This window comes from Rhinolophus ferrumequinum, chromosome 23, assembly GCF_004115265.2.
Source record: "Rhinolophus ferrumequinum isolate MPI-CBG mRhiFer1 chromosome 23, mRhiFer1_v1.p, whole genome shotgun sequence".
Taxonomy (NCBI): Eukaryota; Metazoa; Chordata; class Mammalia; order Chiroptera; family Rhinolophidae; genus Rhinolophus; species Rhinolophus ferrumequinum.
Window position 1 is genome coordinate 27,217,192 of NC_046306.1, and position 16,752 is coordinate 27,233,943.

The 16,752-nt window shown below is 37.5% G+C and overlaps 1 protein-coding gene across 2 annotated transcripts in view; it reads left to right on the forward strand.

The window, feature by feature from the left end:
* The window catches only part of MCM8 (minichromosome maintenance 8 homologous recombination repair factor), a 35,812-nt gene that overhangs the window by 12,371 nt on the left and 6,689 nt on the right, over positions 1–16,752 (forward strand). For both annotated transcript variants that reach the window (XM_033095429.1, XM_033095428.1), the window contains 9 exons: positions 938–1,089; positions 1,337–1,532; positions 4,780–4,810; positions 5,367–5,507; positions 8,129–8,270; positions 12,970–13,165; positions 14,773–14,992; positions 15,295–15,504; positions 16,340–16,416. In XM_033095429.1, the coding sequence (XP_032951320.1) occupies positions 938–1,089; positions 1,337–1,532; positions 4,780–4,810; positions 5,367–5,507; positions 8,129–8,270; positions 12,970–13,165; positions 14,773–14,992; positions 15,295–15,504; positions 16,340–16,416 (1,365 nt within the window). The remainder of the gene's footprint in view (positions 1–937; positions 1,090–1,336; positions 1,533–4,779; positions 4,811–5,366; positions 5,508–8,128; positions 8,271–12,969; positions 13,166–14,772; positions 14,993–15,294; positions 15,505–16,339; positions 16,417–16,752) is intronic.

Below are 16,752 nucleotides of genomic sequence, written 5' to 3' on the forward strand. Positions count from 1 at the left end.
GTTTTTCAGAGCTCGCACTCTAACAACTGAGCCATCCGGCCATTCCAATAATGGGTAGTTTTGAAGTCAGAATGCTCTCCAGGAAACCTGGCTGAAATAGTCTTAAAAAACTAAGAAGGTAGGGGGAAAGTGAGATAGGTTGTTACCAAGCCCTGTCCTAGCTTAACCCCCTTCTGTCCTGTAAAAGCCAAGACCAACATATGTGATAATTAACTTCCCTGTGCTGAGATATTTACACTGTATTTTATGAAAGAGGAAATGCTTAAGATTCTTGAACATGATCGTGTTCGCAGTGAGTAGGGAACCCTGGTTTCCCTCCCACGTCGGCAGGGCTTTTAACTACTGAAGGGTGTGATGAGGGCCTCGACGGTGCTATATAAGTGTCACAATAGGATATATGTGCATAGAAGATTCTGGGTAATTTGATTATTTGAACAAAACCTCTTTGTTTTTAGGTAAAAATAGCATAAAGAAAATAGGCTTACATATTTTAATTGGATTTGAACAACTCCTGGTATTAGGAAATCAAACTTAGGGATAGTGAACTTTGGCATCCACATTTCTTATACCCTTATAACTTCCTGTGTATTTTGTGAACATCATTTCATTTTATCTATCAATACTTTCCCATTTGCTGATTTCTAAAATTTCAGTATAGTATCCTTTGTTTGTTGATTCCTCTGCACAACCCAAAAGTTCACTCTTTTAGTGACTAATTTTGGTGGACATTTTGGAGGGTGGGTAGACAAATGCACGCACTCATCCTGCCATCCTTAACTGGAAACTGCTGAAGTAATTTTAGATACACCATTGAACTTTGTTTTTTTAAACAGCCCTTTATCTAGCTCAGCACTATGTGGACCCTAAATAATTAATATGTAGAAGAAATAACCCAAAGTCCATATGTGTACTGACCCAAAATTGTTTACCTTTTTAGAATCCAGGAGCTGATGTCTGATGATCAGCGGGAAGCAGGTCGGATTCCACGAACAATAGAGTGTGAGCTTGTTCACGATCTTGTGGATAGCTGTGTTCCGGGAGACACCGTGACTATTACTGGAGTTGTCAAAGTCTCAAATGCCGAGGAAGGTATGGTATAACTCCTCGTTTTGATTGTCCCACAATAATTTGTCAGCATCAGCATTTGTCTTTTCTCTTAAGATACTTCTGAATCTCCATTAATTTACGGGGTTCCTTGTTTATTACATAGGTGAAACTTTTCCTGTGAAATAAAGGTTTATTTGTAGCTCACTGTGCCGTTCTTTTACATTCTGTTTGAATCTTGGTAGGAAAATGAAAATACCAATTGTTATATTTCACACTTTGAAATCGACAGGTTCTCGAAATAAGAATGACAAATGCATGTTCCTTTTGTACATTGAAGCAAATTCTATTAGCAATAGCAAAGGACAGAAAACAAAGGCTTCTGAGGATGGGTGTAAGCATGGAACATTGATGGAGTTCTCACTTAAAGACCTTTATGCCATCCAAGAGATTCAAGCCGAAGAAAACCTGTTCAAACTTATTGTCAAGTATGTATGACATTATCTGAGGTTTTATTATTTGTGTGCATATTGGGGTACTTTGGGCTAGAAGTAACAAAAAACTAGTCAAAATGGTTGTGTCAATGTAAGAAATGTCCAAACCTGTAGAGAATTTTTATGAGTTTATTCGAGCCAAACTGATGACAATTGCTGGGAAACACAATCTCCATGGATTGAGAAAAAGCTCCAGAGAACGGCAGTTTTGCAGCTTATTTTGTACATTAGACTAAAAGGAGGAAATGTAATGAGGGTTACGTGAAATTCGTTGCTGTGGGAGGTTAAGGGGTGGGAGAAAGCAAAGCAGGGAAATCTCTGAGATCGAATAAAAAGTAAAATGGAGAGATGCATACTTCTTTGTTGGGTACAGGATAGTTAACAATTAACATTTACCGGGCATAGAGGTGGTATTCTGGGAACAAGATAACAATGAGGGGTTCTGTGGTCTCTTGCTGTAGTGCATCGTTGTTCCCTGAGGGGTCTGGAAAAGGGATTACTCTGACATTTCAAAGATGCAAAAAGACTATAATAGACAGGCTCACCTAAGGTAAAGATTGATCATTGTCAAGGAACCTACAGGCCTCGGATGTGGCTATCCACTATGACCTGCTTTTAGGAGTTTTTATGTTCAGACCATCCTATGTGGTTACTTGTGGTCTCTGAGTTTGTAAGGCCCACCATGCAGGTCTCCCCTGAGCTTGTCAGGTTTAGTATGTGGCCCCTTTTAGTCCACAGTTGCAAACTACGGTTCACAGGCCAAGTCTAGCTAACGGCCCATTTTTGTTTGGCCCATGAGCTAAGAATGGTTTTTACATTTTTTAATGGCTGAAAAAAAATCAAAAGGAGAATACTTCGTGACACACAAATTATATGAAATGTAAGTTTTGCTGTCCATAAATAAACTTTTATTGGAACACAGCCACACTCATTCATGAGAGAACTCACGTTGCGACAGAATAAATGGCTCATAGACACTTACTGTCTAGTCCTTTACAGAAAAGTTTTCTGACGTCTAGTTTAAACAGTAGGGAAAATTTACTATCTCACAAGAGACTAATGGGACAATGAACTCCAAAGTCATTTCAATTAGTAGTACGTAAGGGATTATTTTTTTCACTTTGAAAAAGCAAGAAAGAGACCCATGGAGAACTCACTTAACATTCAATAAGTATTTTTTAATATTCTTTTTTTTTCCCTTGTTATGGCCATGAAGTAGAGAAGAAACAAAGTAGAGGCATTTTTGTTTTAGTAGTTAAGAGCTCTGTTTTGGAAATAAACCTAAGTTAGAATCCTGCTTCAGCCAGTTACTTTGTGTGGTCTGGGGCATGTTGTTTGATTTCTCCTTCATTTTTATCATCTAATACTTGTCTCAGAAGGTGGTTCTGAAGATTAAATGAGATTCCATAATATACCTAACAATGAACAGTGTGCTGTTATTTTGATACTTTTTTGACAATTTTTTAGATAATTTTGAAGAAATAGAGGAAAATGAGACTGAATAATAGACATACCTACGAGAGGTAAAGAACTGAGGTTTTGAAATGCATTGTATGAGAAAAATTGGTGTTGTCATGCTTTCTCCTTCAGGCTTGTACACCTGTTTTTTTCTGCTTTTAATATGTTAATTAGCGGACTATGAAAAGTATAGAGTTCCTCAGGGGTTTAGTCCTTAAACTCTCAGAGACTTCTGAATAGATTGCCATGGGAGAGAGGGTGCTGAGCCCAGGTGGGGGTTTGATCTGCAGAGAAGTGAGGGTGTTGTGTGTGGTCAGTAGCAGGGGCCCAGGAGCTACCTGGTTGAGGACCAAAATACCTTTGATTGGTTCCTCTCCTCCGTTATTAATAAAAATGAGTATTTGTAGTGGTCCTTCCTTTGTGTTATTTATAAAAGATAAGCTAGTATGAAAAACTAGGGTTTTCTTCCTACAGTTTGCTTTTACCTTTTTGTTCTAAGTTTGTGATTTCAACATCAAAACTAGAATTTTTTTATGGTCCTCTAACTTGTTAATCTTGCAGCGGTTGGCAAACTGGGCAGAGTGCTTATTTTTGTAAATAAAGTTCCATTAGAGCACAGCACCACCCATTTATTTACATATTGTTGACTGTTGATTTTGGACCAATTGAGTAGTTGTGACCAAGACAATAGAACCCAAAATACTTTCTGGCCCTTTAAGAAAAGGTTTGTTGACTCTTGCCAGATTAACAAATGGAGGACCTTGAAAGGAGAATGGAGAGGACAGTTAGAAGGATATGTTTTAGTTTAGATTCCTTCAGAAGCAATGAAGGAATATATCTAGTTTACCCAGATATACTGGTAGGGGAATGGGAAAGTGAGACAGGGAAAGGATAGCAGTCAGTGAGTATAAGGTGCCATAATGGACAGGTTACTACTAACATCCGGGGCTTAATCCTCCTGAGGCTCTGGGAGACTAGACTGCAGAACTCAGTATTTATCCGTCCAAGGGCCTAGATTTGGAGCTGCTCTTGGGAGCTCTAGATAACTCAGCAGTTCTAGCCTGTCTGCGGCCATAGAAAGCCAGGTAGGAAGCCAGCAGTGGTTATGCAGGAACATGCTGGACAGGGAGTGCAAAGAGGATATGACAGGACACCAACATCTGCGATTACATATATTAAATGGGATAATGACTCACAGGTTACTCTTTAGTATATCTCTTCCACCCTATTTTTTGTGTTCCTTGTTTGCACAATTGATGAATGTAACTACTTTATATTCATATATGGTCTTATTTATTCTGAATCTTTGGATTGAACTGAAAAATGAAATTTTATCCCACCTTAAAATATGTATGCAGTTCACCTTTTAGTCTCCTTCTTTCAGTGACTCGGCTGCACAAGTCTAAAGATATCTATTCACATAAAATACAATATAATTCTGTATGCGAAAGTGGAAGACCATGATTGCGATCCGTTTTAAAGGCTAGTAATGTAAAAGATCAACTGTATATTTGGTTACTTTAAAAGATTTTATAAGTATCCTGTTTCCTTTACATTGGCAGTTTTTAAGCATTCTTCCTTTTATAATTTACCAAGAATTTTGAGAAATTTACTGTTAGAATGAAACTTCTTGAGTTATTTGAGGGGATGTAAATTTTTTATTTTTTGTCTTTTTGATGCAAAATAAAGCAAGTTAAAATAAAGCAAGTTAACTGTAAAGTAGATCTTCTAGTAGGTTAATGAAGTGTAAGTTAGAATTTATAAGCTGTATTCTGTTTTTCAGCTCGCTTTGCCCTGTCATTTTTGGCCATGAAGTAAGTATTTTATTTAATTTTTACTCAAAAATATATAAAGTTGGCAAAAATAAGATTAGACTTTATAAAAAAAGCTAATTTCTGTTGGCCAGTTATTCATTATTCATATTTTAATATGAATCATTATTCTCCATAAACGAATGCTGTGACAGGCAAACTATAGCCTCTTGTAAGAAAAAGTTGCTTACTAATTAGTAATAGGAATGGGCTTCCTTTCAACTGACTCTGGACACTGTAAACATTAAAGCAGAAACTAACAAATATTTCTCAGTTTTGTGGAATGGATTCATGCTTTGCAAGGTAGGTGTTCACTCAGAGACTTTTAAGATATGTACTGCTCTGATTTTATGTACTTCTAGTTTTTGCTTTTTAATCATTTACATTATAGTAGTTCATATTATTAGACTTAACTTTTCTTACGAAAAAAGTTAAGTTCAGTCATGCTTAAAAAAATTTCTTAAAGAAGTAAATGTCATAAACTAAAAGGAGGAGCACCCCTTTTGCTAGGCATCTTTATATTTTTCTCACTCTACCCCCCCACTCCTTCACACTTGAGCTTGTTAAAGCAGGTTTGGTGTTAGCACTCTTTGGAGGAAGCCATAAATATGCAGATGACAAAAACAGAATTCCAATTCGAGGAGACCCTCATGTCCTTGTTGTTGGAGATCCAGGCTTGGGAAAGAGTCAGATGCTACAGGTAGGAAATCAATCATTTAATATTTTACCTTTTGCTTGTAAAACGCATGAATAATTCACAAATGAATTGGTTTAAAGCATGTAGTGTGTGTGTGTTCCACAGGATCTAGTTTGCCTGGTGGTATAAGTGATTGGGTCTGTGTGAGGAATATAAAACCTGTACCTGAGCATCTTTTCAAATTGAGCTAGTCTTCTGTCATGCAGGCTGCACAGGCATGCCGATCTGTGGAAATGTCAATATTGTGGAACATCAGCCATTTATTTCCCTAACCCCCATTTGCTTTGCTAGTCTATTGCTTTGCTAGTCTTTATTGTTGTGACCTCACCTATGCACAGAATAGTTCAAGAAAGCAAAGCAGGATCACCCATTCTTTCTTCACACAACTTGGTAAACATTGTTTGGGGCTTGAAGAAGAATCTGATAAAGCTAAGAAATCTGTTGATATCTCACTGCTTCTGAGTCCAAAGGAAGGCAGCTTCTGTGACCAGTTCATTGTTGGTCCCCAAGAAGTTTCTGTCTGTGCCGAGCAGAGTCTAGTGAGTCTCCCCTCAAGGGCTTATGATGGTCCTACAGGTGCTGCTTGTTAGAATGCTTGTGGTTTCCTTGGAGTGAAACCTGGTAAGCCAACCTTAATGTCCTTTCTAAGAATGCCCACGCCCCCCTCCTTATCCTCTACCTTCATGTGGAAAAATGTGACTAGGCCAGGGGATCCCTGGCTCTTTGGTATGTTATAGTCCTATGACTACTGAATCTTCCTCTGAGGGTCGGGCAGTCTTGCACCATTGGAGTGCTTTGAGAATACTGAGGCCTACCGCAGGCCAAATGAATTAAGAGTCTCTGGGATAGAGTCCTACTATCTGTGCGTGTATAACCCTCCACAGGTGATTGTGATGTGCAGCCAGGACTGAGAACTGCTTTGGTCTCTGTAAACCCACTGTCCTTCTCGTTAAGAGTCTCGTAAAATGATGACTGGTTTAACACTGTCCTTCTCGTAAAATGATGACTGGTTTAACACTCAACCACAGTATTCCTGTGGTTGAGTGTTAAAGCCAGTCATCATTTTAATTCCTAATCTGACGTTTCATCTGTTTCCGTATTTTGTTCCTTTTGACTAACTGGACCTATTTAGAAAAAACACACGCAAAAAAAGCATTCTGTTCTGAGCCCTTGCCACAAGCCTGGCACAGAGTACCCAGTTGCAGGTGAAACAAAGTTGATAAAAATGAAAACAGGATAGCTAGCCAGAATATGCACACGAAAAGTACATGTGGGGGTTTAAATTGGTATAGCTTTCTTTTCTATCTTTTTGTAGCATTTTGTATGTGATTTTTGAATTAGTATATTATAGGTTGAAGCCTGGATTAACCTCCACAGTGTCTATTATCTGTACAAATCGTTTAATTTTTACATTTTGCTTACAGCATATAAAACTTCATTTTTCTCTCTTACTCTTTTATTTGCACAATACATCTTGGCAAGTAATGGTTCCAAAATACATTAAGGGCATTGCAAATATTTTAATACCAAGAAATGACATTGGCAGTTTTTCATGTTTTTTAGACCCAAAATAATACCTTTAAAACCCTTGGCTTACTTTAAAAATGGAAGATGTAATATTAGTGGAAATTAAATGTTGTGAATAATAGTTGAGGGTATCGCATGTAAGACTGCTAGACCACGAAGCCAGGATTTTTAAAAATTAGGCTAACACTAACAGTTATAAGTCATTTACTTTATATTTTTAACCCCCCTTTCCTCTGACCATGTAGTAAACCATCATACTCTTAGACTAACAAATAAGGAATTACAAGTAACAAAAATAATTGTAGCTACTGTTTATAAGCTCGGCACCGTAGGGTGCGTTGGCCGGGGCACTGCACAAGCCCAGGTCACTCTGACATACTCGTAGGTCACAGCGTGAGCGCCATCTCCTGGAGTTGTGTAGTGCACGGCCTTGTCCAGCGGCCTTGCGCTGGGCACATATTGTGTGCCGGCTACCGGGGTAAGTGCCTTACACACATGATCTCACTTATTCCTCAGGACAATATGTGATAAGATACAAGGAAGCTGAGGCTTAGAGAGGTCCAAGAGCAGCACAGCTGGCACATAGTCAGTAGAGCAAGGACTAAACCAGGTCGGCCTGACTGGAGGTTCATACGTTTCACTGTTGTGCTATTTGACAACTGTTCCAATCTATCATAGATTTTTTACTCAGGGGCAAGCATTATTGAGCCTTTTTATTATTTGATGTTTAAAGAAGCAGTGGAGCCTCTCAGCTTAAAATTGGTACTCACATTTTTGCTATTTGAACTTGAAAATGAAGCATAAAATGGAATTGTGTAGAGTATCACATGCCCACAGACATCAGTCAGGCCGCCTGGGTTTGATTGAATCCTGACTTCACACCTTCATGGCTGTGTGAGTTACTCTCTGTAGACGTTGGTTTCCTGTATCAGTACACAGGGAAGTAATAATACCTTCCTCTTACTTTGCTGCTGAAGACTGTATGCTAAAGCTCTTAGAAGAATACATGGCATATAGCTAACATTTGTGAGCAGTTCCTATTAGCTGTTATTCCCCTTTTCCTTTCGCTGATTCGCTGAAACTTTTTGTTTTCCCAGGCAGTATGCAACGTCGCTCCACGCGGTGTGTATGTTTGTGGTAATACCACAACCACCTCTGGTTTGACTGTAACTCTTTCGAAAGATAGTTCCTCTGGAGGTTTTGCTTTGGAAGCTGGTGCCCTGGTACTTGGTGATCAAGGTAAGAGATCAAAGTGAATAATAATAATTCTGGAGCTTTTTTTTTCTTTTTTCTTTTTTTTAAAAAAGCTTTCCTTTTCAGTTAATTTCTTTATATTCAGTTCAAGAGGCACTTGGACAGCACTTTCCCAACCAATGAGTTAAGTATGAGTGACAGAAAAAATAATAAGAAGTATAGTACTGGCACTTTTATTTATACTGCAGAATTGAAACTGGTACTTAAATGTCGTTCATGTTCAGAATCTTGCAGCAGATACAATTGTATGTAAAAATTAAATAGGTCAAATAGTATAGCTCTCCACACTTCCCATTTCATACCACCCATCACATTTGTGACTTGTTTTAAAGCTTTATATGCGGGGAAGGGGGTTGACACGGTGTGAGGGATATAAATGATAAACGTCTAAGTACTACTTTGTTTTGTGCACCTGAAACTAAAAAAAAAAAAAAAAAAAAAAGCTTTGTAGTAAGTTCTGTGTGGGGTGAGATTGGGTGGCTTGTTGGCTGCCTTATTCCTATCACCTAGTACATAGGTGCACAGTATATGCTTGTTGAATACATTACTGTTACTTAGCTCAGAATGGTTCTAGATGCCTTGGAACTAAAAAGAAGGTGAATGTTAATCTTTGCTCTCAGAGGACTTACATTAAGAGCTTAGAGCTATTACTGTAGAAGTTTTGCAATATTTTAACCCATCTTATCGGGGTTTTTTTCAGGATTTGACTGACAGTTCATAAAAAATCCAGTTGGAGGGCTTAGCAAGACGGAATCTCCTTTGGGCTTTGCTACCGAACTTTCTCTTTGTGATGCTTTAACACTATTGGAAAAACATGTTCCTATGCATGTGTCAGGCAGTACCCAGATTCCAGTCCAATAAAGGTCATTCATTCCCTCCAGTCTGCCAGTGACCGCCACATTTCTAAATCCTGGACCTGTCAGTCATGTTTGACACAGCTGATCACTGCCCCCTCCGTCTCCAGGATACTACGCTCTTCTAGTTTTCTTCCTGCTTCATTCACTTTCTCAGTCTTGACTTGTTCTTCATCTCTCCAGCCTCTTAACTGGTTGGCACCTCAGAGTGCTTAGTTTTTGTATCATTTTTCTTCTTGGTCTGTATTCACCTTCATGGTGAACTTATCTAGTCTCATGGCTTTACTTACACCTATATGCTGAAAATTTCCAAATTTATATTTCTTCTCCCCTGAACTCAGGCACACATTTCTTACTGCCTTTGCAGTATCTCTATAACTTTGTCAATCTTAACATGTTCGAAACCAAAATTCTGATCTTCCACTTCAAACCTATTCTTACAGTCTTTCTCCCATCTCAGTAAATTTCATCCCTGTATTTACTCAAATACGAAAATGTGGAGTCATCCTTGACTTTTTCTCATACCCCACATCCAATCTGTCAGCGAATCTTCCCCACATCCGTCAGTGAATCTTGTTAGCTCTACCTTCCAAATACAGTTGACCCTTGAACAGCATGGTCTGAACTGCTTGGGTCCACTTATATGAGGATTTTTTTCAGTAAATACAGTACTGTAAATGTATTTTCCTTATAATTTTCTTAATATTTTATTTTCTCTAACTGTATTGTAAAAATGTCATACATAACACATATAACATACAAAATATGTGTTAATCAGCTGTTTATTGTTTAGGTTTCCAGTCAACAGTAGGCTATTAGTTAAATTTTGGGGGGGTCAAAGTTATATGCAGATTTTTGACTGCACAGGGGCCCTGCGCCCCAACCCCCACGTTGTTCAAGGGTCAATTATATATCTAGCACCCAACCTCTTTTCCACTGCTACTGTGTTTCCCCGAAAATAAGACATAGCTGGACAGTCAGCTCTAGGTGTCTTTTGGAGCAAAAATTAATGTAAGACCTGATACCATATATCATATCATATCATATATCATACCATACCATACCTGGTCTTATATTATAGTAAAATAAGACTGGGTATGATATTAGTTTTTGCTCCAAAAGACGCATTAGAGCTGATAGTCTGGCTAGGTCTTATTTTCGGGGAAACACGGTACTACCCAGAACCAAGATACCATCACTTCTCGCATGGATTAGTATTGTGATCTCCTACTTGGCATGCCTGTGACTACCCTTGCCCTTCCTACTGTTTTAAAAACCATCCCATTACAACTTAGGTCACTTTATCCTTCTGTTCAAAACTGTCCAGTAGCTCCCTGTCTCATTCAGGGAAAGCCTGGGCCTTGTTAGTGGCCCAGCGCCATTCACATTGAGCCTTTCGTCCCCTCTTTGCCTTCTGCTTCCTTCGTATTTCTCTTCCCCAGCTACACAGCTTGACCAGCACCAGCCGTCTAATCACTTCCCGGTCCTTCATCAGGGCCTTTGTACTTGCTGTTCCCTTTGCCTGGACTGTTCTTACACCAGATAGATCTATAAGGCTTGTTCCTTTTCCTCCCCCAAATTTTTGCTCAAGTGTCCCGACCCCAGCAAGGCCTTCCTCAATCCCCATATTTTGAATTGTAACCCGCGTTCCTACCGGCAGACCCTATTCTCCTTATCCTCCTCTACCTTTTCTTCCCGTAGCACTTATTACCCTCTAATATATTACATATGGTTTCCTTTTTTTAGTCTGCCTCCTTACACCCAGTAGAATCTAAGCTTCATAAGAGCAGAGCATTTTGTTTTTTCAGTGCTGTGTCCCCCATTCCTAGAACACAGTACTGGTACGTGGAAGGTATGCAGTGAATATTTGCTGGATGAAGCAATTGAGCAAACATTTATCTGGTTATCATATAGCTCATTAGAAGTGACAGTGGTTTTACTAAGTTACCAGATAAAGAAAATAATCAGTAAGAAGAGGATATTTGTTGTTCAACTGTCAGACTTTCCGTTGATTAGAAGTTGACAGTGATGTGGAGTTTAGCTATACGGATGGGTAATGGGATTTAAGACGCAGAATGGTCAGGGCCTACTGCCTTCTTTCCCAAATGTAGGTAGATAAGCCGAACACTATGCCGGCACATGTAGCACTGGTAAAATACGAAGGGATGTTAGCCAGCAGAGCTCAGATTCTAGAAACAAATAGAGTCCTGCTACAGTCTTTACTGAAGACTCACAGGGAAAAGGAGAAATAAAGCTATTTTATAATATTTCCCTTCTTCAATATCTGAGGAAATGATTAAAAAATAGTTTTTAAAAAAGCAGCAAGATTTACCCATTGTCTCCAAAGATAAGAGAAAGAGTTTAAAATTTTTAAAGTTTAAACTTTATGCTGTCAAAACCAGGGGTCAGTGAACTTTAAGTCCACAGGTCAACCCAGCCTTCACTCTGTTTTAGTACAGTCCACAAGCTAAAAATGGTTTATTTTTAAATGATTGTAAACAACAAGAAGAAAATCACCAAGAATATGTGACAGACTCCATGTAGCCTACAAAACATAAAATATATATGTCTGCCCCTTTACAGAGAAAAAGTTTGTCAACTCCTGTTTTCAAACTTTAAAAAGTGGCAGTCAAAGAAGTAGCTTGCCTTTGTTCCTACGCTGTCCTCACCTCTAAGGAACTGTACTACCGTGTTTCCCCGAAAATAAGACCTAGCCGGACAATCATCACTAATGCGCCTTCTGGAGCAAAAATTAGTATCAGACCCAGTCTTATTTTACTATAAGACCTATAAGTCTTATTTTACTTATTTTACTATAAGACTGGGTCTTATGTAATATAAGGCTGGGTATAATATATATAATATATAATAAATATAATACCAGATACAATGTTATTCCAGGTCTTATATTAATTTTTGCTCCAAAAGACTTATTAGAGCTGATTGTCCAGCGAGGTCTTATTTTCAGGGAAACGGTAGTAATCTTGAGAATTTCTGGTCATACTATCAATTCTAGAGAGACATGGACTGACCTCGGAGCTGGCATGCCTTATTTGGTCAGAGAGTTGATAAGGGCTTAACCGTAGCAAAGCCCTTTGGAGATGACCACCTAACTGCTCATAGTATGGGGAGGAAGGGAGGAAAAATATTACAAGGGAATGGTAGAGGGTCTCCAGTAACTTGTAGATTAGACGTAATACACCTGGCACATAAAATGCCTTCAGTCAGTGGTAGATCTTTACATTATGTTTAAAGAGATTGATTTCCCTGTAATTGTACACTCAGTACCTGGTATTGCTGAGAACTGCACCCGAGTCTTCTGACTTTAGAGCCCATGCTTTTCTTTCCAAGTCGTGCTGCCGTAGTGTACCCAAAAGACCTGGCTCAAATCGCACCTTTTTCTTGAAACCTTTCCAGATTAACTTTCCTCTTTTAATCTCCCTGCAACCACAGAAAAACTCATTTTACATAATTGTGTATCTCTTAGAGTTGTTGAATGTGTATGTATCTTATCTCGCCTGTTTGAATTTAAGCCTTTAAGCTTTTTGAAGGTCACTCTCATATCTCCTTCCTTTTTGTAACCCTCACAACATAGGACCTTCCCTATTGAAAATGCCGAATGAGCAAATATTACATAAAAATTCGTTAAGTAAGACAAGTGTTTTACTTGCAATAAAACAATCAGAAATTCTCCACTGTATGACATTTTATAGTTTTAACTGCTGGAATCAAATGGAAATAAATTTTTATTGTGGAATATCCATTCTGAAAAGGTTTAGAACTTGACCAAAGGAAAAGTTTTTATCCGTATTATTTTACTGTGGTTGTAGGTATCTGTGGAATTGATGAGTTTGATAAGATGGGAAATCAACATCAAGCCTTGTTAGAAGCCATGGAACAGCAAAGTATTAGTCTTGCTAAGGCTGGCATGGTTTGTAGTCTCCCTGCGAGAACTTCCATTGTTGCTGCTGCAAATCCAGTTGGAGGACACTACAATAAAGCCAAAACAGTTTCTGAGAATTTAAAGTAAGTCTCTTCAAATATTTATGTCTTTAATATGTTGAATCCCTATAAATCAGTAAGAAAAAGATAACTGAAGATATAATGGATAATTCACAGACATTACAAGTTTCCAATAAATGTAAAAAAATGTATTCAAACACTACAAATTAAAACAGTAAAATACCATTGATATGCTCCAGATTGGCAAACCTTTGAAATGTTAATAATCATTATTGGCAAAGGGATGGGGAAATGGGTTCTCACACCATTTAACATTTTGAAGGAAACTTGGCATTTTTATCACTATAGTAAATTTATATTCTGTTTGTTCCTGCCAAATCTTTTGGGAATTGTACTCACAGAAATAGTCACACAAGTGCACAAAGATATGTTTACCAGGTGGGTATTATAGCATTGTTTATCACTGCCAAAGATTGGAAACAACTTAAAATGTTCATCGAAAGGGAAGTGGTTAAACTATATAGTAAGACTATACAGTGGAAAGTAACAGTTACGAGAATGAAAGGAACTTTGTCAATACTGATAGGGAAACAGGTCTGTTCTTTACTGTTAAGTGCAAAGAGCACATTACACATACTTATATATGTAGAATGATCCCACTTTTCGCCCAAAACAATGTTTATATCTGTATGTATGTATGCTTTCTCTTGTGATTTGTTCTGTACAGGTTAGACAAAATGTATGGGAGGGGGAAAATAGACTCAAGTGACTCAAAAGGGAGAAAATGACAAAAATGAAAAAATTGGAACCTTAAATTCTAGTAGGGAAAAAAAGTTAATTTCCTAATATTTAATAATATATACCTCTAATATAGAAATGATACATACTAAGATACCCAATTGTACTTTGAGATTCTGGGTATTTCTGTATCACCACCATTAAAAAAGTAAATCTATTAGTTTTTCTTAGTAAAAATTAGACAAAGTGCTACGTATATTGGGAAGATCCTAAGGATCCTATTGAACCTATTAAACAAGGATCCAGGAATATGGATTCTGGTTTTTAGTGGTACCACAAACATGCTTTGGGACATTGGTCAAATCCTTCACTTTGGATTTCAGTTTTCTTGTCTCAAAAAGATGGAGTTATCTGATTGGTGGGTTTAGAGATGATGATTAGAGTAGAGCATTTTTAATATAGTGAGTAATTAGATGGCCCTTTAAGAAATAAAACGGGCTTTTTGCTTTTAAATGGGCATAAATGTTTTGAGTGACTCAATGTGAGGTAGCAGATAATAAGATTAAGAAATACTCTAACTGGATAATTGCTGATGTATCATATAGCATTCTAACTTAAAAATTCAATGATCCTAAATCATAGGTAGTGATATGGAACATAGAGAATAACTCACTGGTTTTGGTGGTAGAAAGGGCCATGTCCTCAGCCTACAAGGGTATAAAGCTGTGAACATATTGAAGAGCATATGGCCTGTTGTCTCTGGAGTTGGTGGGCATGTTGAATCCAAAAGCTATTGCTTGTTTCTTTAATCTAAAACCTTTTTTAAATTCTACATAGAATGTGAGTAATAAACAAGCAAGTCAGTGGTGTGCTAGGTTTTCAGTTTGTTTTGATTCCAGTCATTGTTTCTTCTTTCTCTCATGCCTCTTTAGAATGGGGAGTGCCCTGCTTTCCAGATTTGATTTGGTCTTTATCCTAGTAGACACCCCAAATGAGGATCACGACCATTTACTTTCTGAACACGTCATTGCGATAAGAGCTGGGAAGCAGAGAACTGTTAGCAGCGCCACTGTAGCTCGTATGAATAGTCAAGATTCAAATACTTCCATACTTGAAGTGGTTTCTGATAAACCGTTATCAGAAAGACTGAAGGTATGTTTTTTCTCCTTAATCATTCAGTTCGCTTCTGTTTTAATGTCAGTTGAGTGTGTTTATTGTACAGCAGTAGTATATAAACTTTCATACCAAACCTTTTATGTTATAATAAATACGAGGATTTATGTAAACCCCATTTGAAGTAACCTAAGTCAGCTAGACCAAGTGCTAGACCTATAGCATGTTTGGTTTATCTTGAGAGTCTTTGAATTTTATATTTATCTAAGCAAGTTATTTTAGCAGAAAGATTTCATTTGCTGGTTATCTTTGTAATCTTGGGCCTTTTTATCATGTGTTAGGTGGTTCCTGGAGAAACAATAGATCCAATTCCCCACCAGCTATTGAGAAAGTACATTGGTTACGCTCGTCAATATGTTTATCCAAGGCTTTCCACAGAAGCTGCTCAAATTCTTCAAAATTTTTACCTTGAGCTCCGGAAACAGAGCACTCGGTTAAACAGCTCACCAATCACTACTCGACAGCTGGAATCTCTGATTCGCCTAACGGAGGTTTGTTTAAGTTCTTGCTTTTTTGGCTTAAGAAGGGGGCCAAAGGACTAATATGATTTCTCTCCGTTTTCTGCATGATTGATTTGGTTTTTCTTTTTATTGGGAGACATTAGAACTAGATTAAGTTTTTTAAAAAGGTTTGTTCATCTCTTCAACATATCAGTCGAAGTATTGAAATATAGTCATTTCTTTCTAGGCATAGGAGCAGTTAATTGCCAAGCAACTATTTTTTTGTTTGTTTGTTTTTGTTTTTTAAATGACACTTAGGAAACTCCTGTAGTGTGAAGAGTAGTTAGGTTAACTAAGGATGTTGGAATTCAAAGTTGAGTATATGGGAACATGGAATGTGTCAAATACCTTGAGTATTTGATTTGATGCACGACAGCTCCATCAGGATAGTAGTGCCGATTTTTTTTAACATCTATTCACAGCAATGGAATGCTAAGAGAATTCTTGCAGTTAAAATTAGCTGGGTCAGCATTTGGGCTTTTTGCTTCTAAAATCTGATAATCTCCTCTTTGTTGTTTTAACAGATTGGTTAGGCATGACTTCCTGAAAGTAAAAGGCAAGGAAAAACCGAGTACATTTCATAATCAAATCTTCTGAAATAAACACTCAGAGAGAATGTTAGTAGATAAAAGTAGATTTTAATCCATATTAAAGGTTTCAAATCACTTTTTAAAATTCCAACTTTCACATTACAATATCTTTTCCCAAAAGTAAGTTTTTGTTTAAAATGAATAAATGAAAGAAGCTTAGACATATTATACCCGCTCAAACAAAAATAAATATATTTATAATCTTGTTATCTGAAAATGGTTGTTTTCTTTCAAAGGCACGAGCAAGGTTGGAATTGAGAGAGCAAGCAATCAAGGAAGACGCTGAGGATATAGTTGAAATTATGAAATATAGGTAAGATTAAAAATTTCAGTGTTTTAAATGAAATACCAGTGATCGTTCTGTCCCAAGTATAGATTTAATTAGGACAAACGAAATTGTTTTTATTTTTCCCATTGGAATCACATCTTCCTCTGAACAAACTGTACTTTCTTGGTTTATATTTCCATGTAAATAGTCTTTACATGAATTTTTTTTGCGGCAATACATTCACATAGTTCTAAAATTATTTCAGAAATACATATTTTGAGAAGGCTTGCTCCCATCCTGTTTACCATCCACTCTTCCTCTTCACCAAATACTCATTACTTTTTTGTAGCTAGCATATGACTTACATTGTTCTGTACCTTT